General features: G+C 50.3%; 9 protein-coding genes and 1 non-coding gene across 10 annotated transcripts; 4 read left to right on the plus strand and 6 right to left on the minus strand.

The window, feature by feature from the left end:
• The first annotated feature begins 223 nt into the window (after window positions 1-223).
• Window positions 224-1,905, plus strand: BJX68DRAFT_236381 (uncharacterized protein). The gene is made up of 3 exons (XM_071040003.1): window positions 224-766; window positions 835-1,134; window positions 1,196-1,905. Exons 1-3 carry the CDS (start codon window positions 534-536, stop codon window positions 1,608-1,610), a joined length of 948 nt encoding a protein of 315 aa, XP_070899463.1. The 5' UTR covers window positions 224-533; the 3' UTR covers window positions 1,611-1,905.
• A 292-nt stretch (window positions 1,906-2,197) lies between these two features.
• On the minus strand, window positions 2,198-3,451 carry BJX68DRAFT_266397 (GATA transcription factor LreB; the record flags this gene model as incomplete). The annotated part of the gene is made up of 2 exons (XM_071045501.1): window positions 2,198-2,241; window positions 2,299-3,451. The coding sequence occupies 2 exons, from the start codon at window positions 3,449-3,451 to the stop codon at window positions 2,198-2,200; spliced, it is 1,197 nt and encodes a 398-aa protein (XP_070899464.1).
• A 5,247-nt stretch (window positions 3,452-8,698) lies between these two features.
• BJX68DRAFT_236388 (uncharacterized protein) lies at window positions 8,699-9,151 on the plus strand. The gene has a single exon (XM_071040004.1). The coding sequence runs from the start codon at window positions 8,714-8,716 to the stop codon at window positions 8,927-8,929; it is 216 nt and encodes a 71-aa protein (XP_070899465.1). The 5' UTR covers window positions 8,699-8,713; the 3' UTR covers window positions 8,930-9,151.
• A 25-nt stretch (window positions 9,152-9,176) lies between these two features.
• On the plus strand, window positions 9,177-10,519 carry BJX68DRAFT_73269 (uncharacterized protein). The gene has a single exon (XM_071049672.1). It carries the CDS (start codon window positions 9,347-9,349, stop codon window positions 10,328-10,330), a length of 984 nt encoding a protein of 327 aa, XP_070899466.1. The 5' UTR covers window positions 9,177-9,346; the 3' UTR covers window positions 10,331-10,519.
• Window position 10,520: 1 nt separating this feature from the next.
• rgsB (putative RGS domain protein (Rax1)) lies at window positions 10,521-12,254 on the minus strand. Its single transcript, XM_071049671.1, has 3 exons — window positions 11,955-12,254; window positions 11,136-11,880; window positions 10,521-11,083 (listed from the first exon to the last, which is right to left on the minus strand). The coding sequence occupies exons 1-3, from the start codon at window positions 12,107-12,109 to the stop codon at window positions 10,847-10,849; spliced, it is 1,137 nt and encodes a 378-aa protein (XP_070899467.1). The 5' UTR covers window positions 12,110-12,254; the 3' UTR covers window positions 10,521-10,846.
• Window positions 12,255-13,009: 755 nt separating this feature from the next.
• On the minus strand, window positions 13,010-14,816 carry gcnE (histone acetyltransferase GCN5). Its single transcript, XM_071040005.1, has 7 exons — window positions 14,685-14,816; window positions 14,515-14,615; window positions 14,390-14,446; window positions 14,131-14,339; window positions 13,960-14,074; window positions 13,199-13,906; window positions 13,010-13,137 (listed from the first exon to the last, which is right to left on the minus strand). Exons 1-7 carry the CDS (start codon window positions 14,692-14,694, stop codon window positions 13,117-13,119), a joined length of 1,221 nt encoding a protein of 406 aa, XP_070899468.1. The 5' UTR covers window positions 14,695-14,816; the 3' UTR covers window positions 13,010-13,116.
• Window positions 14,817-15,233: 417 nt separating this feature from the next.
• BJX68DRAFT_73314 (putative DNA repair protein Rad1) lies at window positions 15,234-16,928 on the plus strand. Its single transcript, XM_071049673.1, has 2 exons — window positions 15,234-15,295; window positions 15,350-16,928. The coding sequence occupies exon 2, from the start codon at window positions 15,582-15,584 to the stop codon at window positions 16,746-16,748; it is 1,167 nt and encodes a 388-aa protein (XP_070899469.1). The 5' UTR covers window positions 15,234-15,295; window positions 15,350-15,581; the 3' UTR covers window positions 16,749-16,928.
• A 674-nt stretch (window positions 16,929-17,602) lies between these two features.
• On the minus strand, window positions 17,603-17,690 carry BJX68DRAFT_t88. The gene has a single exon. It is a non-coding gene; the product is annotated as a tRNA-Ala (tRNA).
• A 1,197-nt stretch (window positions 17,691-18,887) lies between these two features.
• On the minus strand, window positions 18,888-22,303 carry BJX68DRAFT_266402 (uncharacterized protein; the record flags this gene model as incomplete). Its single annotated transcript, XM_071045502.1, has 3 exons — window positions 18,888-19,361; window positions 19,412-21,454; window positions 21,527-22,303. The coding sequence occupies 3 exons, from the start codon at window positions 22,301-22,303 to the stop codon at window positions 18,888-18,890; spliced, it is 3,294 nt and encodes a 1,097-aa protein (XP_070899470.1).
• Window positions 22,304-22,915: 612 nt separating this feature from the next.
• BJX68DRAFT_73342 (SDR family oxidoreductase) lies at window positions 22,916-24,510 on the minus strand. The gene is made up of 6 exons (XM_071049674.1): window positions 24,190-24,510; window positions 23,957-24,064; window positions 23,753-23,883; window positions 23,623-23,700; window positions 23,507-23,563; window positions 22,916-23,433 (listed from the first exon to the last, which is right to left on the minus strand). Exons 1-6 carry the CDS (start codon window positions 24,383-24,385, stop codon window positions 22,984-22,986), a joined length of 1,020 nt encoding a protein of 339 aa, XP_070899471.1. The 5' UTR covers window positions 24,386-24,510; the 3' UTR covers window positions 22,916-22,983.
• Between the last annotated feature and the right edge of the window lie 656 nt (window positions 24,511-25,166).

Below are 25,166 nucleotides of genomic sequence, written 5' to 3' on the forward strand. Positions count from 1 at the left end.
AAGCTGCCCACTGAGCCTGCAGATCCCCAGTGCCCATCACACGGCCTACTTTAGTGTGTGATGGCCGAGCGCCGACCGTCGTGTTATGGCACCTGATTGGTGGCCAACCCTAACCTCGCGCCGATGCTGGCGGCTGCTCGACAACAAGCATTGGCCAGATGTATGCTTGGGAAACTTATCAAGGCACGCCTGTCAGTGTTCTGGCTTGCTATTGAAGCGCCAGCGCTGCCCCTCTCCTGATGCCGGCAAACGATGGAAGACTCGAGGTCTTGGGGACTCGTTCGCTGCATAATTATGGCCGCTTCCCCGGGCTGAGTTTCTCGCCTTCTTTTTTCTTGGTGCTTGTTTCATCTTTCTCGTGTTGTCGTTATCAAGTCCAACCGTTTTCTCGGCTTTCAATGCAAGTGCACTGAATATACAGCCAGCCGGCCTGGCCTCAAGTCACCCTTGGATTTGGTCTACACTTCCAGATTAATTTTATACTGCTGGGATTTTGTCGCGGTCTGGCCTGAAAGGCCCAAAGCTCGCCCGCCATGTATATCGCAAAGAAGTACCGCAACCACAACCTCGTCTACATTTTGATGGGCCTGGAGCTACCCTTGATCATCGCTATTCTGACGCTCACTGGTATCGCTGCACATGATCGGTACCGGCTCAAGCTGTGGCGAGATGGATACGAGAATGGCTTCAACAGCTCGCCGCAAGCAGAGGTCTACGCTGCTGCGAACTACCAGTCGTACTCAACGCCGAAAGTCTGGAGCTCCTTGTATGTTTCTTCATTGTTTAGTCGCACATGCCTGATGGAATAGCCGTGAGCAACTAACAACCATACAGTGCGACAAACTGGAACCTAGTCATCTCCATCCTCAGCACCTTCATGTTCATCACAAAGTTTCCTCTCCATGTCCTCCACATTTTGTACCCGATCGGATCGGTCATCCTTCATGTTGGCTTGGTAGTCATCTATTGCGTCTCTGCTTCCTTCCAAGCCGGCAGTGACAAATCAGATCCCGATCATATGCAAAATGGGCCACCATGGTACATCACCAAGAACTGCAACGTCGCCCACGAGAAAGACAATGTCGGATACTGCCAACAGGCAAAGTCCCTCTTCGCAGTTACCATCATCATCATGTGAGTACCAGCGAAATTTCTTACAAGGTCGTAATCACTCCTAACAGACTCCTCACTACAGCGTCCTCTATACCGTCGAACTAGCCATCGCCGCCCAAAACTGCTTCATAACGAAAGAAGAACGCGCCGAACGCGACGAACAGCGCGAAGAAAAAGAAACCATGAAGGCATATGAGGACATGATTCTCAAATCGCCCAGCATGATCCCAATGACTCCCAGCGCCGTGCCGATGTCCCCAGGAACAGCCACATACCCGCGCTCACCGATGCCCGTAATGACACCGCGCAGCCTGGCCTTCAACCGACTTGACCCCGCATCCGCATCCAGGGACCTTCCGCTCCGCGAACACTTTGGGGCCGCCCCATCGCACCCGCAAACTGCTCTGCAGGAGGTGGACACGACGGCGAGTGGATCGATCCAGCCTGCACAGCCGCAGATCTATTTCCCGCCGCCACCGAAGAAGGCGAAGAAGTAGATGCGGCTTGTGTCAATGGCGGATCGGGCCAGTGTGGACAGTATAGTGGTTCGGTCATCGCAGCTGCATTGTCTATGGATACATCTTCCTAGAAGACAGATATTGGGACTAATCTGATCAATGAAGTGTGAATAAATGAATAGTTTCTCAGGGTTTCTCGGGCATAGATTCGACCCCGCCCTTTGTTTTGAATCATTCCAACAAAGTTACCAGGCGCCTGGAGTCGCCTCTCTATCTTTTTAATTATACCTATACGAATTGAACTGAATACCGACATCTGTGTCGCATGAAAGGGAAATCAAGGAATCGTAGGAGATCATAGTTCATAGAGTCGGTATTGTACAGGCTGAACAAATCGCTGCATAAGTTTCATGCAAAGCATGTCATTACGGAGTAATTAGGTTTGATATGTATCCATGCCAAAACTCCACAAGAGTCCCAGAAATTCGGAAGAGCAAACATGGGTATCGTTGCAATCGTGACTTCGCAATAACCCACGGATGATATTCTCGCTTTGACACAGTGAAGAGACGTGCAGAGTAAAAAGACCTCTAGTGGTCAACCCCAAAAAGTCCTCGCAGATCATATCAGCCTGAGTCATGACGCTTCTTCTCACGCTTGGCCCAGCGCACTAAAGTATGGACATCAGTAAACCGAAACCGGGGCGAGAAGCAAAAAGGAGTCTCACATCCGCAAGCGTTGCACAAGGTCTTCGGGCCATCCGGTCCCTTCCTCCACTCCGGTGAGTCTGACGTTCCACAATCTGCGCATCGATATTCCCCCTTCAGTTTCTTCCTCGGCTCGTTCTCGGATGGGACTCGATCCGGCTCCGATGAGGAAGGGTTGCCGGTATATTGGAAAAGACGGTTCTGAAGGATACCAGTGCTGATGCCTTGGGATCGTTCCCCTTGTCCGTAATTGAGACCCGTTAATAGTTCGATCCCGAAAATATGAGATGTGTCTTCATCAGCCTGGGCGGCTTGGCTGATGGCCTTGTCTATTTCGTCAACGTTTCCGAGCGTATCGGAGGACTCGTTCTCTTCGCCTGAAAGCATTGAATTGTCTTGAGATATTGGGAGAGTAAATGGAACTGTCTGAGACTGCGTAAAAGCCTTATCCGTTTGGGGTATAGGACGATATGAGGCAGCCGAAGGTACTTGCGACAATCTCACTTGCTGTGTCGTGACGTTCATGTCATCTTCCTCTTCTCTTTTCAATTGTGCGATGCGTTCTTTGAGCCGGATATTCTCAAGCTTGTGTTCCAGAAATGAATCGAGGATCTGGGTGCTCTGGGTGTGATACGGGCGACAAACTAGGAAAACACCGTGGCATGTCAGTTGCTCACTACCATCAGCACTGCGCGTCGTAAAGTGCGGATGGCCGCGCGCTTCTACTAGAGAAGAAGAATTATCGAAGTGGTAGACGCGGAAATGGCATCGAAGAGGACGGCCCGTGGCAATACATTCGTGAAATTCCCGCGCAAACACAGCTTTATCGTCATCGTGAATGAAGCGAGAGAAATAATTCTGCTCTAACTGTGCTTGTCCAAAGCCTGTAATGGGCCTACACGATGGGGAGACGTAGCTCACTCTGCCGTCGGGAGTAAGAAGGAGTAGTAGGTCTCGGACTTCATCGAGCACGCGCTCCGGCCACGGCTGTTGCCCTTCCGCTAGGCTGGTGACAGGAGTTGGATTGAGGCTTGGGGTCTGTATCCCGAAATCCAAGCCTAGAGCCCGCGGGAGTTGTTGCATCCCCAATGGGGCTCCATACGGTGCGGATGATACTTGCGTTTCAAGGCCATATTGATGAGTGGGCTGCATACGAAGATGGGCCGGATTCATCGTCCTTCTGACGAGTGAGGCGAACGGGGAGTAGAGGAGGTGAGAAGAGAACGAGGAAAGGAGTAAAAGGACTTAAAAACCAAATCAATGCCCGCCTCACACCCTGCGAACAGAATTGGAGCTATCGCGCGGGGTGGAATGACCCTGATCAAGGCCTGGACATATGACGGATGTCAGTGGATCAATTTGGCAAATGTAATTGGCGTTCCAAGTGTACCTTCAACCTTTGTCCCCACGCGCAAAAGGTCCCAGAGTCACGACCTTGGGATAGATAAGCGTTGTATCTTGACTACCCTAAGTCCGTCGTTGTACCAGTTACGCCATATCCACGTAGATCCTAAATTCAGTATTATTAAACAGATTCTCTTGTTCACTCCGCATTTCTAGAAGGAACCAGGGTGATTCGGGTTCGAGTGCACAGCGGATACATAGGGAAGAAAAATGTACCTGGCCCTGAGACCACAAGCTCTTACCCCAACATTCTTCACGAACTTAGTTCCGGGGGCCTAGGCTTTTCTGCGGCCCATCGTTGCTTTTGTTAGTTCTTAAAAGACGCATCGGTGTGGAGGAGAAGAATCTGGCTCTGGTCGCAGACTTGGCTTTCACCAGGATTCCAAGATTATTGACGTATTATTCCCAACGCTATCAGAACTGTGGCCCAAATCAAGGTTCTTGAGCCGCGGTTTTGGGGCAGAGGCCCTGGTTCACCGTTCAAATTGCGCTTCCTGTCGAAACTTGTTCCGGGTTCGTAGTGGAGGTTGGTTGCCGACTGGGCTTTCAATGCATGGGACTCTCGTTCAGATTCATTGAGGTAACAGTTGACGATGTAAGTACGATCGACACTGAAGCCTCGGATATATCATATGCCAGACTAAATACGGAGAAAGCGAAGTCCTATGAGCAGGAGTTTCTGACTCTTTGCGGCCAACAAATAGGCTCACGTGACTTCGCGCTCCTTCCCCGCGTCGTCTTTGTCGCAGACGCGGCAGGCAGAACCTTGAGGCGAAACAATTTCGAAAAGCGTGAGGGGCGCTGCATCCCTTGACCATCATATCTCAGACTGTATACGGAGCGAAAGTGCCGACAAAACAAGATGTAGGTGGATTTGGCGCTTCCAAAAAATCTATCAGGCCATCTAACGTTGACAGGTGTAAGTAACGGAGGCTTCCAGCGGTCCAGCGGCATACTGATCTGGTTCACAGCTAAAATTGACAAGCTTTCAATCCTGGGGTAAGACTGTTTCATCTCTAAGCTGTCTGCTCCAACTGTTGCTAACCATTACTCTCCTAGTGTTCGCTCCTTCGATAACACCCGCAGCGAGACCATACAGTTCCATACTCCTCTTACCTTGATCGTCGGATACAATGGGTCTGGGAAAACGGTAGCACCGATACACTCACCTCATAAAAGTGCCCGACGCTGATGCGTATTTACAGACTATCATTGAGTGCCTCAAATATGCTACAACCGGTGACCTTCCGCCGAACAGTAAGGGCGGCGCGTTCATTCATGACCCGAAGGTATGTTGGCAAATACCAGTGCCGGAGCCATAGCTGAAGGATAATGCCAGTTGTGCGGAGAGAAAGAAGTCTTGGCCCAAGTGAAGCTATCCTTCAAAGGCACCTCCGGTGCAAAGATGGTGGCCACCAGAAGCTTACAGCTTACGGTCAAGAAGACGACACGACAACAAAAGACGCTAGAGGGGCAACTCCTGATGATCAAGGAAGGAGAGAGAACCGCCATCTCTTCTCGAGTCGCGGAATTGGATCAGATTATGCCTCAATACCTTGGCGTGTCGAAAGCTATTCTTGATTCCGTTATCTTCTGTCATCAGGATGAGAGTCTATGGCCTATGAGCGAGCCATCGGTTTTAAAGAAGAAATTCGACGAAATATTCGAAGCAATCAAGTATACAAAAGCCATTGATAATATCAAAGTACTACGCAAGAAGCAGAACGAGGAGCTTGGCAAATACAAGATCATGGAACAGCACGCCAAAGAAGACAAAGAGAAAGCCGATAAAGCAGAGAAGAGGTCGATCAAGCTGCAGGAGGAAATCGAAGCTTTGCGAGCGGAAACCCATCAGCTTACCCAGGAAATGCGCCAGGTGGCTGAACTTGCCGACAAAGCCTGGACGGAATCTGAAAACTATGCCCAAATCCTCGGAACCTTAGAAGGAAAGCGTATCGAGGCGAAGAGCGTCAAATCTACCATCGACAACCTCAAAAGACATCTAGTTGAGCTCGACGAACCAGATGAATGGCTAGAGTCGAACCTGGAACAATTCGAGTCCAAACAAATCCAGTACCAGCAGCAAGAAGAGTCTCAGAAGGAAAAGTATATGGAGCTTAGAGAGCAGATTGAACAGACCCGACACAAACTAGGTCTGAAGCAGGCTGAATACGGGAAGTACGAAAACGATAAGGCCAATTTCGAGCGCCAGGTCGAGAGGCGCCAACGCATGTCCAAAGAACTGGCACGGAACTACAACATTCGCGGCTTTGACAGCATTGTGGATCAACCAGAGATAGATGAATTTATGAAAAGAATCCGGAAAATCCTGAAAGAGCATGCTCAGACTTTGGATCGAGCAAAGAGGGAGGCGCAGAGCGAATTGCGTGAAACCCAGGCATCCTTGGACGAAATTGGCCAGAAGAAATCGGCTCTCCAAGAAAGCAAAAATGCTGCCAAGCGACAAATAGCTGCCAACGACAAAGAGACAGCCAGCTACCAAGCGAAGCTGAATGAGCTAAGTGTGGATGAGGGTGTTCAGGCCGCGCTTGAGTCTAATGTTGAAGACGTTCAGTCGCGCTTGGAGCAATCCAAGGAGCGCAGCCGAGCCGCTTCCTGGGACCAAGAGATCCAGGATCTAAATTCAAAGATCCGCGAACTCGAAGATGAGAGTTCTCGCCTAAACTCAGAGCTCATCGAGGCAACCAAGAAAGCTGGTGACCTCGCTCGATTGGACCACCTCAAGAAGGAATTGAAAGAGCGAGAGCGGAGTTTAGAGACCATGAAGGGAGCCCATGGTGAGCGACTTTCCAAGCTTGTTAGTCAGGACTGGAAGCTCGATACACTGGAGCAAGACTTTCAACGTGCCCTCGATGACGAGACAAAAGCGGTCTCCAGCGCCGAGCGTTCGAGAGATGGTATCAGCAGGGAGCTGGAGCAAGTCGAATACAAACTCAACAACATCAAAAAGGGCTTGAACCAACGACAGGAAGAGCTAAAGGGGTGCATCGAAGAGATTCAGGACGCTATCAACGATGAGCCTGCGGAATACCCTGAAGTTGTCAAGCAACGGCAGGCTCAACTTGACATTGCGAGAAAAGATATGGAACAGTATGCGGGTATTGGAGAGTACATGAGCACCTGTCTGGACACTGCGGATGAGGCAAAGGTATGTCGACTATGTACGCGGCCATTTAGGAACGACAAGGAGTTTGCAGCGTTTCGAAGCAAGCTCGAAGGTCTTGTGAAAAAGGCCAGGCGTGATGCCCAAGATGAAGACGTTAAACATATGGAAGATGACCTCAATGCTGCTCGTGCCGTCAGTACTGTTTACGACACTTGGTCTCGTCTAAAGGAAACGGAAATTCCCGAGCTAAAGCAGGAGGAAGACAAGTACGTTCTTCAACGTGATGAGCTCCTTGGTCAGCTCGAAGATCGTGACAAGGTCGTGAGCGAGGCGACGGAGAAGAAGCGGGATGTTGAGGCCCTCTCAAAGACGGTGAATACCATCGTTAGGTATCTGGGTGAGATCAAATCTATTCGCTCTCAAATACAGGAAATCTCGTCGAAGCAACAGGATGTTGCGACTCCACACACCCTTGAGGATATTCAAGAAGAGCTATCTGGCATTGCCGAAAAGTCCAGAAATCTTAAGAAGTCTCTTTCCAAGGTTACGACTGACAAAGAACAATCGCGAACTGAGATCAATAACCTTGAATTGGAGCTCAGAGACATCAAAAGCAGCCTTGACAATGCCAGATTTCAACTCTCAAGAAAAGCTGATCTTATCTCACGCATAGAAGAGTACAAGAAACTTAATATCCAGCAGCGCGAAGCAATCGTCAATGCTGACAAAGAAATTGAGAAGCTGACCCCAGCGCTCCTGAAAGCTCGAGCCAAGTACGACGATATCAGTCAGCGCGCTGAGGCACGCGAGAGAGAGGTGCAGCAGACAATATCTCAGTTGTCTGACAGTATCCACCAGCTTGAGCTTGCCAATGAAGAAATCGACGCTTACAACGAGCGGGGAGGTCCTAATCAGCTTGGCAGGAGCAAGCGCGAGCTCCAGGCCATTGAGGACGAAATCAGCAATCTTGAGGGTGAACAAGCCGACATCACCAAGACAATCAATAAGATCTCGGCACAGCTCAAGGACAGTGAGAACACGAAACGCCAATATGCTGATAATTTGACATACCGTCAGGCGACGCGAGCCCTAAACAAGGTCTCAAGCGAGATCCAGGAATTGGAAGCTCAAAATGCAGAGGTTGATAGAAGCCGTTTCAAAGAGGAATCGGAGCGTCGGAGCCGAGAACACAGCGCTCTTTCTGCGAAACAAGCAAGTAAAATGGGAGAAATGAAGTCCAAGGATGATCAATTGATGCAACTCTTGACGGACTGGAACACCGATTACAAAGATGCAGCCTTCAAGTACAAGGAGTCGCACATCAAGGTCGAAACCACCAAGGCCGCTGTCGATGATTTGGCGCGGTACGGTAGCGCTTTGGACAAAGCTATCATGAAGTACCACTCCCTGAAGATGGAGGAAATCAATGCCATCATCGGCGAGCTCTGGCAAAAGACATACCGTGGCACTGACGTTGACACAATTCTCATCCGGTCCGACAATGAGAACGCCAAGGGTAACCGATCATACAACTACCGAGTCTGCATGGTCAAACAAGGCGCTGAAATGGACATGCGTGGCCGGTGCAGTGCCGGTCAAAAGGTACTTGCGAGTATCATCATCCGACTTGCCCTAGCTGAATGTTTCGGCGTCAACTGCGGTCTGATTGCACTTGATGAACCCACCACCAACCTGGACAGGGACAATATCCGGTCCCTGGCTGAGTCTCTTCATGATATCATCCGCGCCCGTCAGCAGCAGGCGAATTTCCAGCTTATTGTGATTACCCACGACGAGGAATTCCTACGCCACATGCAGTGTGGTGACTTTAGCGATTACTATTACCGTGTTTCTCGTAATGAGAAGCAAAAATCGATTATTGAGAGGCAGTCTATTGCAGAGGTATGTGGCTGATCATTTTCCGCAGCACGCATTCAAAAGAGTCGCTAATCCCAAGGTATAGGTTATGTGATATACTGGCTTTCCTGATACCCTCTTTTCTTCGTATGACTGGTGTCTCGAGTTTCTACCAGTTATTGCATCTTGTTCTCCGCTTCCAAAGAAAATTTCTCTATCTCGTTCTTGTGCCGCTTATATTATCCGTTATCAAATATGTATAATACTCTTCCAGCGTTCATGGGATTAGTAACAGGTCAAAATTGAGATTTTGTCTAGTATGCCAATTCAATGGCATGCAGGAAAGCTTGTAGACAACAATTTTCTGCACAGGACAAGAGAGTTGGTGTTGCTTTTTTAACTCCGCTCCTGGAGATAGATTGTTTGCATCAAGTGCAAACGCACTCAAGTGGTCCCACTTCTCCGAACTCCACCAGTACCAACTTACACCTCCGCTGCCAGCTCTTCATCAACCTGACAACACTGCAGATGGATTATTGAGACGGCCGGTACACGCACTGAGAATTACCACTAGCGCTCTAGAATCACTGAGGTACCTGTCCGTCCTCAAATTACCCTAACAAAACACGATCTAATCCTAGCAGGTCACTCCAAGCTCTAAAGGCACCACCTGCAACATCATGGATCAGGTGCACAACAGGGCAATGGACGCCCTCCAGCCTTTCGTCCATCTCGCCGATTCCAGTAGCGCCTCTTCGCCCCGCTTCGTGACGAACATCATCACAAACGCAACATCAAGCCCGCACACATATGTCTTCGCAGAGCTCCTGGAACGGCCCTCAGTTCAAGCTCTCCGCTCTCCAGATACCCCCGCCGAGCTTCAGGGATATTTAACCCTCCTCGAGATATTCGCCTGGGGAACATGGCAAGACTATCAGCAAACGCCCAACCTTCCCGCCCTCAGCGTTGAACAAGCTCGCAAGCTCCGCCTCCTCTCACTCCTCTCCCTCGCCTCCACCACCAAACCCCTCACATACGAAGCCCTCATGAGCTCCCTCTCCCTATCAGCACCCTCGGAACTCGAAACCCTTGTCACAACAGCAATCTACTCCTCCCTCATCACAGCCCGCCTCTCCCCAGCTACAACCCCACCAACCGTGAACGTTACCTCCGTCGCCGCACTCCGAGACGTTAAACCCACGTCCCTTCCCGCAATCATCTCCACGCTCGCAGCCTGGGAATCCCGCTGCGGCTCCGTCATCACAGATATAGAAGCCGAGATCGCTAAGATCAGGGCCGATTCAGCCCAACGCCGTGCACGGGAACACACCCGCCTGATCGTTATCGAGAAGACGCTCGCAAAGTGGAATCCCGAGTCTGGTGAGCCGAGTGCGCTGGGAGGGGACCCTGCTGGCCGGGGCGGACCTTCTGGTAGGAAACTAGGCTGGAAAAAGGACTTCAGTGCGGCACTGCGGGGTCGGGATTTCTTCGGCGGCGGCAGCAACAAGCGTGAGTTCGATGACGATGCATTCTTTGATGGAAATGCGAATGAAATTGACGCACTTGGGTCGGGAATGGACATCGATGAAGGTGCTGGTGCGAGGACAGGATTGGGGAGTGCTGGGGCTAGAACCGCAAAGCGTTTTCTAGGGAAGAAGTCATAACGTGACCTGATGTCAAGAGCTACATCGTCAACGGCAATATAGCTAGCTATACATCGCAATGAAGTAATCTTCTACCATGAGTACTTCGATCACACCTACTGAGATACCATGAAATGACTCTTTGGAAAGATATCGTGATTAAGATTACACTCAGATTAACCAATAAACCAATGATATCTCCACAACACCAAGGCTTCAGCAAAATTCATCTAACGTACACAAGTCCAGCAGCGAAGGGGTATTGTAGAAGTGAAACAGAACGAACAAAGGAAATAAGGCCATTGGCTCGGCGAAGGTAGAAAGGAATAAATGCTGTCGCCAGGGAGCCGAAGCGCGGTTTGGCAGATGGTGTTGGCGGAAGGACCGGAAGCAAGGACGGCTTTCAGTACACCGAGACCATGGGAGTCAAGAGGGGAACTCGGTGTACTCTCCAGCTGTAGTCGCTGGATGTTCCCTGTATAGACGTGGAAGCGCCGTAAGGATGCTGTATCACCACAAATAAATGGTATTAATCGATTAAAGCATTGTACCGGGAACGAGAATGAATAGGATGCTCAACGCAGCGGCGACGATGGCCGCAATTAAGACCGTAGCAGTGGCTCGTTTGACTAGGAGTTTCCGGACGTAGGGTTCACGGATTGGTGACCAGTTCATAAAGGTATACTCGCTGTAACCCAAGAAGGCCATAACGGGGTCGATCTTGTACTGGTAAGAGACGATGAAGTAAGACGCAATGACGAAAGGTAAGATAATCTGTCCATGGTCAGCAAGAAGTGACGATTTTGTACTAACAGCTTCCACATACCCAGCAACGAATGTGCCTTGGCTTATCACGTAAAACCACGTAAAAAGCGCCCCAGAATCCTCCACCGAAGCTGATGAGGGCAAAAGCCAGCCGTGCCATTATTGATAGTGGGACAAGATTACCCAGGGCTTTCGCCTGCAAAAACCCTGGGAAGGCATCGCGCTCCATCGCTTGAAAAACATAGTCCTTAGCCGGGTCGAATACTTCCGGATCGTCTCGTCCATCGTCTTCTACCAAGTTGATAATCGTAGACACCATGTCCTCAGGCAACACAATTTCTCTCTCTGCACCCGGGAGCAGATACGTGTATAGAATCTTTTCAGCGCTGGCGCGGATATCCGCGCGTGCGACGGTGTGACCAGGAGAGTTGGATTCGTTTTTGGTGAAACTTGGCCGGGATTGTTGCTCGTTTGACATGGTACGAGAAGCAGCTTGTTGTGAGCCGAGAGCTTGTTGTGAGCCGAGACTGCTCTGTGGGGAGTGCTTGGAAGAGTGTCCGTCTGAGCGAAGGAAAGCCGACAGTCTCTGGTCGGCGTCCCTCTCGTCCAAGTCGCGGAGGCCATGGCGAAGGCCAGAGGGCCCCGCCTCCACCAGCGGTATGTCATTCACGCCCTCGAATTGCTCCAACGGAGTTGATGATCCCTTGCTCTCAGCTTTCTCAAGATCGGGCGTTGCTACCAAGACCGAACGGCGTAATTCGCGAACATAGTGACGACACAAGGACATGTGTTGGGAAACATCGAGCCTAGTTCAAATTGACATTAGATTTCTCGAGGTCAACACACATATGGATGTAGAGTCGCGACGCATAAAGCATACCAAAAGTCCAGATAGTCCACAGACCGCTGTTGATCCCGCATGTATATGTAGAAAGAGAAGAGGTCGACCGGAGCGAGAGTCCGACGGCTCAGGACCTCGAAGAGCGTAGGGAGGCGATTTCGCTGCTCCAACTCGATGAGGCCTGGCGTAGTCATTTTGACGTCGGACTCGGGGCGAACAGGTCAATCGCAGTCAGTCGGTGTCGCGATGTTGCGTTCTGCAGGTTCAGGCGTGAAACAAAGGAGGGGCCGAAAAGGGGAAACGAATGTTGTCAAGTTGCGTCGCAAGTGTGTGTAAACAAAGGTGTATAGCTCGTCGACGATCTGTCTATCTGACGCTGTAACCAGAATTATAATCTCAAAGACGGTAAGTGTAAAGAGCGACAATGCGATTTAAGCGTGCGAAAGAGGACATTAAGACTGCGAGATCTTCGAATAGGATGGTACTATGCAAGCCGAAAGGTACTGACGATAGGTGACCAAGCCCCTTGGTTGAGGATACCGAAGGCAGGAACCGACAGCCACCAGGTTGCAGCAAATATTAAGAAAAGGATATGCAAGCCATCCAGAGCTTCCTGGAGGGGAAACAGCCAAAGCAGTCTTTCTGCCTCCTTCGCAGAAACGCAACTTTGAGTGTTTCTGTTTCTTCGGCCGTCACAAACGGCCCGCCTTAATTTTAATCCGAGATGAATGGATCCTCTGCCAGCCAACAAGGAGGACAAAATAGAACGCCTCCCCGGTGCTAATTGGACTTTGAAACACGTCCATCACCCGCGGTCGAGAATTACTGACGAGGTTACGTATTACGGACTATCTATATGTGGATCATTCACAGAGATTTTGGCGAGGGACGAAGCTGAAACTCCGGAGAGTGCATCACCACATGCATCATGGCCAGCGACTGGCCTGCCCCTGGAATCCAGATCTTCAGGGACCGAAACTCATTGGACACAACGTCACGAACCATCTTTCCAACTGAGTTCGCCTCCCTCATGGCCGATGCAGCTTAAGAAACCAACCAAAAAAAAAAAAAAAAAAAAAAAAAAAAGAAAGATATCTGTTAAATGCTCCACATGCGACCGGGTATTCATGATAAACTCCTAACAATACAAGAATCGTTGTCCCAAACTCCCCACCCAATGCTTGTAAACTCAAATGCTGCTTCAATGGCCGTCCGCAAGGTGCTAAATACCCCAGTCAGTCAAGGGCTTCCCCAGACAAGGAAAGGGAACAATCTGTACTTACCGACCACTCGGGGATGTTTCGGATCTGTTGCCACATGAACTTTTCCAGCTTATTCGCACTCTTTGCGTAGGGGGTGTTCTCGTTATTGTACCGTCGGCAGTTGTCGAATATCAACATAGCGTCTTTGACGAAGTCTTGCGGCGTCGGGTACATGTCCTTCTCGTGCTTCTCTTCCATGGTCGATAAATCCATTGGCTCTTTGATGACCTCATAGTAATCGGGTACCTCGTCGCGATTGACAGGTTGGGTGAACGGCCAAGCTGCACTGTGGTTTTGCATATCATTGAGGAGATGTAAGAGTTGGTTATAATTCGGCCCGTGGCGTGGTTGGCGGGCGAGCTCGTCCATATCTGGCGACCAACCCGACTCTTTGATTGCTGGGATATTCAACGGGTCAATCTTGCAAGCTCCATTCTTCCATTCTTTCGGTGGCGCATGGATGATATGGGACCTGCTGAATGCACGGATCTTTGCATGCACTGCCTCCTTCTGCTTTAACAGCATCCGTCCAATCTCGAGATAACGGATCTTAGGGAGCATCGTGCACTGCATTATAGTTCCTCCTTCGTAATCCTTGATATACCCCATCCATATGGATTTGTCGAGTTGGATCTCTTTGGTGAATCCTTGTTTCTTGAAATAACCAATCGCATAGTTATCGGCATAGGTGAGAAAATGCATGATATCCGATGTTGCTTTGACGTAGTCCTATCATTCGACATCAGCAGCCATGATCAGTGACCATATCGCTCTGCGCATACCTTCAAATGGGACATAAGATGAGCGCCATAACCCTTGACCTGTTGATCAGACGAAATAGCGCAGAACACGATCTCCGCAAACCTGCGGCTATTGAAAGGTCGGTAGGTGATACCACTATTATGGAGTGAGCAAATGCCGTCAAGCCTCCAGACTTCAAAGGACACACGAACCCTACAACTTCCAGTGGATGTTTAACAATAGCTATAGATAAATGCGACCGGTCGTAGACTAATCGCGCGATGTAATCTTTGGGCATTTTGGGGAGCTGCTTCTGGAAAATGCACTTCAATCCGGTGAGCACAACGAAGCTATCGCGGGAGCCATCGTTGTTCACGACTCGGAATTCAATCTCGCCCCGGCGCTCCTCTAGCACTGCGGGCTATATTGATGTTAGATTCGACCTCATTTCTTATAGACTCGGCGGCTCACCTTCTCGGGAAAGGGAACAATTCGCATTGGCGGCTTTTCCAGGGGATCATCTTCAGTCTATGAATAAACAATAGCACCGGTCAGAAGCTGTATCATCTACATATATTCAGAGGCCTTATACATACCTTTAATTCCCTTTCGGGTGAATCCGTGCGCGCTTTCTTGCTCTGTTGCTGGGAATCTGGGGAAAGAGCCTCCTCCGAGGCTTTCCGCTTTGTGCTTGGGCCTAGGCTCCATCAGTACGCGGGAGTTGCGCGGAAAAAAGTCGATGCTTTCGATTAGAACTTGTACTCACTATCTGTCATAATTAATGTCGAGATCGGTGTAAAATAGACTGTCGGTCGTCAAGCTGTCGCGAACTGTCCTTCGTCGCGACGTTGATAATGCTGACTGATCCGGGGAGGGGAGTCGGTCCGATAATGATCCGATCAGTCGGGCCAGATCGACTTTCCGACGCGACAGCGGAGCTTCCTCAAAGCTTCAGTTCAGGGGACGATCAGTCCTGATGCTTATTGTCTTCAACACTCTTTATCCCTCGTGTATTTGACCCCGACACCTGTCATTCTTGCAACTCTGCTGGTCTGAAGTGCAAATTCATTATCAATGTCTCTAAATCAGGTCTGGGAAGCAGCTTCTGCAAGCCCTTATACTCCCCTCATCGCGAAAGATAGTCAATTCACTGTCGGCTTCACCCTCCTTCTGCTTGGTCAGTCAAGGAAATCCATACCCAAAAAAGCTCATCGCTAATAGTAAGCAGCTTTCATTTTGACTGGTCTTTTCGGACTGAGTTGGTGACCCTCAAACAATATACCGCAACAAGATCACTGTTTTCTGACTACTTATTGGTATAGACCGGTCGTTCCTGAGCATTGCGACGTTCGGTATCCCTGCATCTTTAGCTTTCGGGTAAGCTATAGGATCCAAGTCTCTTCTATGGTATTGCTAAAACGCTTCGTCTAGCTTCGGAGCTGTGTATATGATTTGTGCCGTCGGGGTTTACGTTTAGGTGACCTCTTCTTATGACATATTTGATGTCTAATCGGTTGAGAATCAAAAGAGAAGCGCCTTGTACCGGTAGAAGTACCGGGTGTTTCAGATCCAAGCGTCCTCTACAATATATTCCGGGTCTATAATCCATACTGCTTCATATTACTTCTCAATTTTCTACACTCTGCACCGAGAACGCGCAATCATGTCGGAATCCAGTTTTATCTTCACTGCTGTTTCTAGCAACGCACACCAGCTCTACACTCTTCTTCACTGCATTGGGTTTGCACAGAATGCAACCGTACAGATAACACCGGACGGAATTCGCTTTTCTGTTGAAGAAGGACGAGTGGTACAAGGACTTGCGTTTCTAGACAAAGCTCTCTTCACCACCTATACTTTCAATCCGCCACCAACATCCAATCACGGAGGCGGCCTTTCGATGGGAGATGCCGAATCAGACGGGTCAAGCTATCCTTGTTTTGTTGTTTCGCTTTCAGCCCTACTCGAGACTCTGAAAATATTCGGTGTGAGCGAGTCTTCAACCGCCAGCGCCAGCCGGGCAGGAAGCGTTCAGCCATCAACTGTTTCGGCGTCTAGTGCATTTAATGCTCCTGCTTTACTTCTCAATAGGTCATGTACCTTGCATTATCCAAGACTCGGGTCGCCTCTCAGCATTACGTTAGCTGAAACGGGTGTCAAAACTACCTGCGAGTTGACCACCTATGAACCTGACGAAGGCGAGGTTGAAATCCCTTTTCAACGCGACGGCATCATCATGAAGATTATCATGCGCTCGGCCTGGTTGTACAATGCAATCACGGAGCTCGGTTCTACAAGCCCGGGAATTCTTAGGATATCCGCGTCTGCAAAGGAAGATCCGTTCTTCACATTATCCGGCTCTGGCGGCCCATTTAGCCAATCTTCAGTTGAGTTCTCGATTGAAGATACCCAGAACAATGGAACCCAGGCCGACTCTCATCGCAAAATTTTAACCAACGACGGAACTTCTCGATCACGCGCTACAAGGACAAAACTGGCACCGACAGTCACGGAAACCTTCCTCGTCAGTCCGCCTTCTTCAATGGGTGACCGGATCAAGCAGGACTATCGATTTTCGTTCATTCACAAGGCAGCCCGTGCCATGGCTGCAGCTAATAAAGTGAGCATCCGTGGTGATCGACAGGGAGTGCTAAGTCTTCAATTCATGATTGAATTCGATGCAAATGGGCATGTCGTCACAAGCAACTCCACGCGCTCACAAGTGAGAGACACCCCAGGGTCGACCGTGAGCTTTGTAGACTTTCGGTTTGTGCCTTTGCTCGACGAGGATGGGCTTGGGGGTGATGCGATGCTTGATGAGATGGATTGAGAAACTGTATGCCTGCCCAGATTTGTTTACTCAGTTCTCATAATTCAACTGTTGGCCTTCTCTTGTACCTATTACTTTCTCTCCTTCTGTCATAAACGCGAATATTATCCCAAGTCTAGCACCGGGTAGAACTCATTGCCACTATCTGGATTATCCATTAAGTCTCAAGACATTCACGCCTCTCTAGATGCGGTACCAGTATTTGTTCCCACTCGATAGCCAGGGTATTTTAGTTTTATGTCGAATACAAAGCAATTGAGCGGATGTATATCTTCATAGGGCCCGTGTTGATGTCAATGATAATTACTAAACCAGGCGATCAACTGATAGAGACTCCAACAGCCAACTTCCCCTAGCGCTGAGGGCGCGACTCCGTAGGTTAGTTACCGCAGGGTCAGTTACTAAGTGTTTCCATGGATCTATTATATTCATTACCATCCTGCTTTTCGAGGTGTACTTTCTGTCCCTTCGCCGCTTTGGCTATGCTGGGACCATGGTTAGTTCTTGTTTATATACAACCAAGTGCTTAATTACAAACAGCTGACTATATAAGCATTGAACAAGGATAGATCTAACCTATTAGTCAATAGAATTGTGACTCGAGGTTGCTTCCTACGATTACTCAGTAATAAACAATATTCTGTCTGTGCATTATGTCTATGACTCCAGGCTTCAGCGCAATATATATAATCATGGCTCATTTTTTTGTATCATATACCGGCAATAGTTGTTACCAAAAGATCATAAAAGAGATAAGCAGCATAAAAGGCCCACCAGAGCCTCCTTAACATACATAAGGCATGGAGTAGTATGAGATCAAGTGGAGTAAAAAATTCGTAAAAAATTAAAAAAAGTGGACGCTCTGGGAATCGAACCCAGGACCTCTCCAAATTCCCATGTTTAACTGCGAATGGAGTGTACATACCCCTAGACCAAGCGCCCTACGATAGCGGTGAATGAAAACTTTGCGCCATATCAGTATTTATTCCTTAGGAAAGGCACTCGGGATCCGTCACTTTCACACCGTCTTGATTTTCTGCAGGTCTCTCAGGTTGAGAGGAATGGACTGTCGAGTTTCTGTAAGGACCAAACTGGAGTTGCGGTGACTGTGCCACCTGTGGTGTGGTTTTTAGAGACCGAGACGGGTCGGAGGTCATGTTCCTGCCAGCAGTGTCTTTGTCGCTGGTAAGTATGGTCTTCCACAGCTTTCATGCCGATAAATACCTTCAGCTTCTCAAAATCCCCCCCGTATCCAGCGCAACTGGTGCTTAAATACAGCGCCCATTTCACTTGCAATGTGGTACAGAATGGCTTGCTATCACTCGTTTGTTTGCCGCTGACCCGCAGCTTGGAAATCCCAGTACAAGGCCACTGTTAGATAAGACTAATGCAGCCTGGGCCCCATGAGAACAGTATCTTGGCCAGCATATTCTAATGAGCACTAGGCCTTCTCGTGTGGCCGTCCAGGGGCGCATCGTGGGAGGATTCGAGTTGTGAAATTTTGAATCGATTCTTTGGCTTGCTCACTCGCTGAAGAACTGTGGAATTTGCTTGCTTGTTCGCTTCGAGACGGCGAGATCTGGAACTGGTTTGAACTAGAGTCTCTTTCCTCCCTAAGAATATCTCGTGAATCATTTTCGTTTCGACCGGTTGCTACTCAATCGCTGGAACCGCTTAACTGGTAGGATTTACTCCATAACTTGCACCCGTTGTATAGTCACTAGAATTTTCTTGATAAAAGCTACATTGACATCTAATGAAATGATAGACCTCGGCATCTAATGAGCCGGGGGAAGTCCACGCAGAAGCTAGAATGTCAACTTATCCAGGAACAAACCAAGGCCTTGAACTAACCCTGGTCAGATAGATGATAATACTGCCTCACCAAACTACCATGGTCATCAAGGCTGTAGCGAATGTTAACCTGGTGCTTGAGGCTACTGATCACGTGGCCGTTTCCTTAGATAGCTTTGCTGGGCTTGTGTTGCTCTTTCTAGAAATACGCAACCATCTACACATCCATTGTCTCCTTTCTCACTTGGCCAACGGCTCGACAGGACAATGATCTCAAGAAATCTTGACAACAAACAAGCAAAGGAATCAAGACAAAATATTGGAACTTGAGAGGGACGACCTAATCTAATCTTTCAGCTGGCGAATGAGACCAACACTCCTCCAGTAATGGAGATACCTCCGAATTGCCTCGTCCTGCACGGGACCCGCTCGCCTCAGGGTGGGCGAATGACGCCTGGATGCCTCCGTGGACAACATGACGCTCCCGCCAGACATCCACTCAAAGTCATCCTGGAGAAAGTCTGCGATTGTCGCAGCAGGATTGCTGCCATCCTCGAGAGGCCACCGCCTCACTTCTTCTACCCATTCAGCCATCGGCCGACGATTGTGCTTGTCCACGTCCAGCTCCGAGGCCAGAATATCGAGCACTTCGTTCCACGGCTGCCGCACGGGGTTCTCGAGATGATAGACGAGTTCCAGCGTGTCTGGGTTGAATATGATGTCTGCTAGCACAGCACTAGCCAGATCAACGGGAAGCCACGAGAGTGTCTGGACCCAGGAAAGGGAGAAACAGAGGTTGCCAGTCAGTTGGGAAGATTGCTAAAAATATGTAAAGGTGGAGGTGGGGGAGGGGCAGGGTATCAACTCACCCCGCGGATGGCCGGAAGTTGTCCTTGCGCCTCTGATGATGCAACAAGGCTGGCAAAGTGTTCGTCTGCGTTCCAGAATCCCTTTTGAGCGGCTCCGGCGATTTGCCCAACGCGGACGTACCCAGCCTCGATCTCGGCACCAAAGTCGCTCCGCGCTCGCTCAATAATCTTTTCGCAGACCAGTTTGGCCTGCGCATATCCGAGATCGAGCGCTGCTCGGAAGTCCCCGATTGGCGTCTCAGACACGATCGTCTCACCAGTCAGTTTCCCGTACCGTCCGACAACAGATATGGACGAGATGAAGAGGACACGGGGTCTTCTTATACCCTGCTGATGGGCATACGCACCTCGAGCAAGCAGCAAAAGGTTCTGCAGCGCGCGGAACTGAAATTCGTACGAGGACACGTGCATTTTGAAGTTCATCGGCCAAGCGTTGTGGACAATGTGAGTGATACATTTACACAGCCAGGTGTAATCAGCCTCCGACAGACCTAGCTGGGGGGAACTGGTATTGGTCTCGAACACTTTTATTTTGGACCATTCCTCCGGCGAGACACGAATACCTTTGGACTTTAGGGCGACTGCCTGTCGCTCATACGGGTCCTGCTTCCCTGTGAACGGGCGGTTAAGGCAGACGACGCAACGCACTGCGGGATGCCGGACGAGATCGACTAGGGAGTGCGATCCCAGACTGCCTGTGCCCCCGGTTAGAAGGACAGTCGCGGTGCCACTGTCGGCGTGAGCGTTGGGTTGCTGCTGCTGCCGCTGCAGGGAGTACGTGTCGATGAATTCTTCAAGACGACTACCATCCACTTCTGCAGCTTGGTTTTGGCATCCTTCTCTCACAGCCTTGGCAAGTTTAGCGACGGACGGATGTTGGTAAACAAAGTCCCGACCAATTGAAACCTTGGAGAGCCCGTCGCGGAGAGAAGATACGAGCAACCGGCGCAATATGGTTGCTTGGAGGCTGTTCATGCCAAGCTCGAAAAAGTCCCGTTCATCCGTCCACTCGCTGTTGTTTGTCCACTTTAGATTGTCGCTGATGAGCTTACGAAGGTCGCCCTCAAGTGAGGATACCCGGAGCTGAGGGACCGAATAGTCTATCGCCGTGTCGAGTCTACGGTAAACCTCTGCAATCTCCTTTTCAAACCGCTGGTAGACCTCTTGTCGCAAAACCGTCCCTTTATCGGATCGAGGGAGACTCTCTGCCTGAACCAGGACAATTGCCTGGGGAGACGAAATGCGTGCGTGGGAGTCCATCTTCTCTCCAGCCTGCTGGATAATAGGCCAGAGATTGGCCTTCAATGCATCCTCTTCCTCTGCAGCTGAGATCTTAAAGGTCGGCTCGATCAGTACTCCGATTTCAAACTGGCCGTCCCCAAATGCGATCGCAGCCTTGACAGCCTCACTCTGAGCCAGCATGGATTCGACGATCGTGGGACGGACTTTCTCCCCCGTCGCCAAGCGGATAAGATCATCACTTCGGCCCAGTACTGTATACTCATTTTCAGAATCGGGAGCTGGACGAGCAACAAGGATATCCTGGATCGGAAACCGCTCGTCCCAGCCGAGTGGCTGCAGACTCAATTTCCACTGACTCGCCAGTCCATCCTGCGTCTCGTCACCGCCGACGATGGGCTCGAGACAAACCTGTAGCACGTCCCGGATATCGGTGCGCAGCTTGAAAAAATGCCAATCGTACCCCGGCTGGGGTACGTATAGTGGTGCCAGGGGCCCCGTTTCGGTCGCGCCGTAGTGGTTGAGGAGCTTCACTCCGGCAGCCGTTAATCTGTCCCCGATGGACTCCTTGGGCAATCCGCCGCCAAACGCGACAAAGTGTAGCGGCTGCAGAGCCTGGATTCCCACATTGTCTGGCAGCAGAGCGATTTCCTCGAGAATTGATGGCACTGTAAGCAGCGATCTTGCACCGCTGCTCTGCAGGAGCTGCGCTGTCGAGTGCCCAGTGAAGATGGTGCTTGCCTCAGCAAGGCAGAACGGTTTTCCCACGCCCAAGGATAGACATGGTGGCAGCAATCCGAATCCCTGCAGTAAGTGGGAACTGAGTCAGTCGTCCTTCTCATTACAAAGAGAGAATGGAGGAGAAGGACTACCTACGTGGAACAGCGGAGAAGTCGACAGGACTGGCGCAAGCATTTCTTCCTCGTTCTTGAACTCATGGCAAAGAGCAAAGCTGAGATAATGCCTATGAGAGGTATAGATAGGTTTCGGCAGCCCTGTCGTCCCACTGGAATGCAGAATGAGAACGTTACAGTCCGATTCTGCGACGAAGTGGTTCGTACGGCTGACGTTGCTCTCTGAGAACTCAGCAGATGATAATGATGACGATGCTTCGGTCAAGAAGTCCTTGTACGCAGCAGGAGAGTACTTGGAAGGCGGAGGAGAATCGTCCGCATCATCCCACGACGACAAGGCCTCCCCAGCCGTGCCATTCAACCGTGCCGATACGAGGATTGCGCCTGTCCGTGTGCTTTGCACCAAGTGCCTGACAGCCTCGACACTGAGTCGCGTCGAGAGCAGGACGGTCGGAACCCCCAGACCCATCAATGCAAAAAGGTATATGACGAGGGTCAGGTCGCTGTCCATGAGTAGGCCAACAGGCCGGTCTCGGTGCTTTGCGCCGCCATTCTCAATTTGGATCTCGGCCACATTCCTGCAGAGCCAGGTCTGACAGCGCAAGATTGCTTGCTTCAGCTGTTCGTATGTTACATCTAGTAGTGGTACATCTGAAGTCTTCTGTACCTGGATGCAGAATCGGTGGCGCGGGTTCACTCTCGCGTGGAAGTCGATTAGTTCTGGAAGCGATCTCACGTCGCCCGTGCCTTTGTGGAGGCTAAGCCTTGGCTGTGTGAAGCGTGCTTCGACTCTATTCATGGTTATCTGAGCCGTTTCGGGCCCTTCCGAGCGAAAGGTAATAGTATGAACGGGGAGAATTTAATAAAGTTGTCTAATTCATTCGATGCAGCTGAGAATGGATGGCCGTCGATACAGTCAGATATTTGATTATCTGCCCCTATTTTCCTGCTACAAGTTCAGCCAGCTTTCTATATTGTTCCTGCGCGCCTGGCTGATCCCAGGTGGGGAGGGCTACTCTCTCCAGGCGGACACGGCGGACACGACGTACGCGGGTCCCGCGTGCAGGACGCATTCCCTATGGGGAACCCACCGTCTCAAGCTTGTCAAACTGGAAGTGGCACCCAGCTGACCTAATTTCTGTGAAGCTGTACCTCTGTCAGCAGCGTCAGCACCCTCATCATCACCGGGCGACAGCTGTTCGGACGCCTGGTGGTAGAGTGCGCACTTGCCAACCCACTGCGAGACTCGGAAAGCGAAAGGAAACATGGTTTGCTCAGCTAACTGTGACACAAACCATGAATGCAACCGATTGATAGCTTCGCTTACCCGACGGTTAACTTCATCCACACTACAACGAGGCAATGCCGAAAATACTCTAGAGTGTTAAAGCGACATATATCTGACAGCTGACGACTATCCAAAGTGCAATTTCTAGCAGATCTAACTTGGAGTGCCATGGAACTTCTCTGCCGTGGCCTCTATTTCACAAACGGCTTAAGACTGTTTACCGTGTCGACAATACACTCCCTGAACGGTCGATAGCTGACCCCCAAGACCTCCTCAGACTTGGAACTATCATATCCATACCACCCCGCGGGTGGGAAATCTCCAGACTTCAACGCGTCCCCCGTCGGCAACCCGTCCCGGAGCTCAGGGAATTCCTCCCGGATCACTTGCACAATGTCCTTGTTGGAATACTGACCCGGAGAAAGACAGAACCGCTGCCCACCCGCCTCGGGCTTCTCAATCGCGAGCACATGTGCCAGTGCCAGGTCGCGGACATCCACCCAGAGAAAGACCCCAGTGTATGGGCAGGCGTCCTTGGCTTTGCCAAAGGCAATGTCCCGGATGCGCTCGTTGGATGTGTTCAGTCCGTCGAGGTCCTTAATGTGGTGGATAATGGGCCCGTAGACCATGGTTGGGTTGAGCTGGCAAAGTGAGAAATGAGTATTGAGTACTGGTGGCTTAGATAGTGTCATGGGTTACTATGGCTGCACTTACAGTTGTGAGGGAATACTGGGGCTTCTCCTTCTCCACAAAGTCCCATGCAGCTTTCTCCTATTTCGGAAGTGGTCAGCATGGTCGAGCCCAGGCCTTGAAGTTGTAAATATACTTACGGCGAACACTTTACTGGCGCGGTAGGCGTTAAGGGGGTTGGAAGTAGCCTCCTCCCAGGTCATGAGGTTCCAATCCGCCTTGGTTCCGGTTAGCATGAAAATGGGATAATAAGATTTAAAAATTTTTTACCTCTGTGAAAGTATACGTCGGAGGCTTGGAGAAATCCAGGATCGCCGCGCCGGAAGATGTAACGACCACCCGCTTGACTGACGGAGCGTTGTTCTTGACGGCCTTGAGGAGACCAACAGTGCCATTGATAGCTGAAGAGCAATCTAATAAGCAACTCATCTTCCCGGGTGGATTCTGGGGGATGGAGGAATATGGCACACGAACCTGGATCGAGGATATCCTTCTTGACGTCCTGAACACGGAAATGGAATGGGCTGGCTGTGTGGATCACAGCCTCGAAAGGTGGATCAGAAACGACGGCCTTGTCAAAGGCTATTCAACAGTTAGTTTACGTGGACCTTTCAAATGCTGAATTGGGAGGGGAGGGGTGGTGGGGTGGGGGGCCGGGGGGAGAGAAATCGAAGAAAAGAGATCTAAAAGAAAAAGGATGGACCTACCATCAGGCGCTGAAATCTCTGGCACAATCACAAAGTCCAGATTCTCCTTCGAGACACCTGGGTGAGCCGTCTTGATCTGATCTGCCTTTTCCTGGGAGCGGACGGTGGTCACGACCGAGTGCCCGCGTTTCAGCAGGGCATCGAGAACGTGCGAGGCGATAAAGCCGCTTCCGCCGGTAAGAAGAGTCCGCGTCATGTTTGCTGGCTGGGCTTGGTTTTGACTCGTGGGAGTTTGCGTGGAGTTTTGTGGTCTGTCGCTGCAAGATAGATCTCTCTGTGTGTGTCGCTATGGTGGGATTTCACAATCACTATAAATAAAAGTCCTCCTCACGAGTTCCATCCGGAGCTCTTGGCCTTGGTTATATACAATAAGATTGACAGACGTCAATTCAATATGTGTCCAATTAGCTGGTCGACACGACGCGGGCCCGGTGGTGGATGTCTATGGATCCAATTCCTTTGTTGGCTTCCGAGATAGCCCTAGTCCCTGCAGGGGTGCTGCTCGGTTTCCGCGCCGCGTCCTTGAGTGGCGTTTCTTTGTCCTGTGTCCCTGCGGCGCGCGGCTCGGTTTCCGCAGGCATCAAGACTCGGTTTTTAGATCTTAGTCCGTTCCTGACTACGAGTGCTATTCCCGGCCGAGGAAATTAATGAGTCGGGCGAAACGCGGGCACGATTGGATGATCTTTTCCAGATTGCCATAGGGCCCTGCCACTTATACAGCCTTTGGGATTCGGATTGGACCGTCTCCAAACAGAAAAGCTTTTATGCTGTTTGTCGAGGCCTCAAGTATTGTTGCTCGATAGAGGGAGGAGTAAGTAGTAGACTAACGCGGCTTCACCACCTCGATCAAGTACGCATTGGTTCAAGCCTAAGGATTATTTTGCGAGCGATCTGATTGACCTGCACAGCTTTTATAATATACGCTCTTCTTGAACACATACATGATAGTTGTGGAGGACTTTAGAGCTCAAGAGATC

Source organism: Aspergillus pseudodeflectus (genome assembly GCF_044049435.1).
Source record: "Aspergillus pseudodeflectus strain CBS 756.74 chromosome Unknown BJX68scaffold_19, whole genome shotgun sequence".
Taxonomy (NCBI): domain Eukaryota; kingdom Fungi; phylum Ascomycota; class Eurotiomycetes; order Eurotiales; family Aspergillaceae; genus Aspergillus; species Aspergillus pseudodeflectus.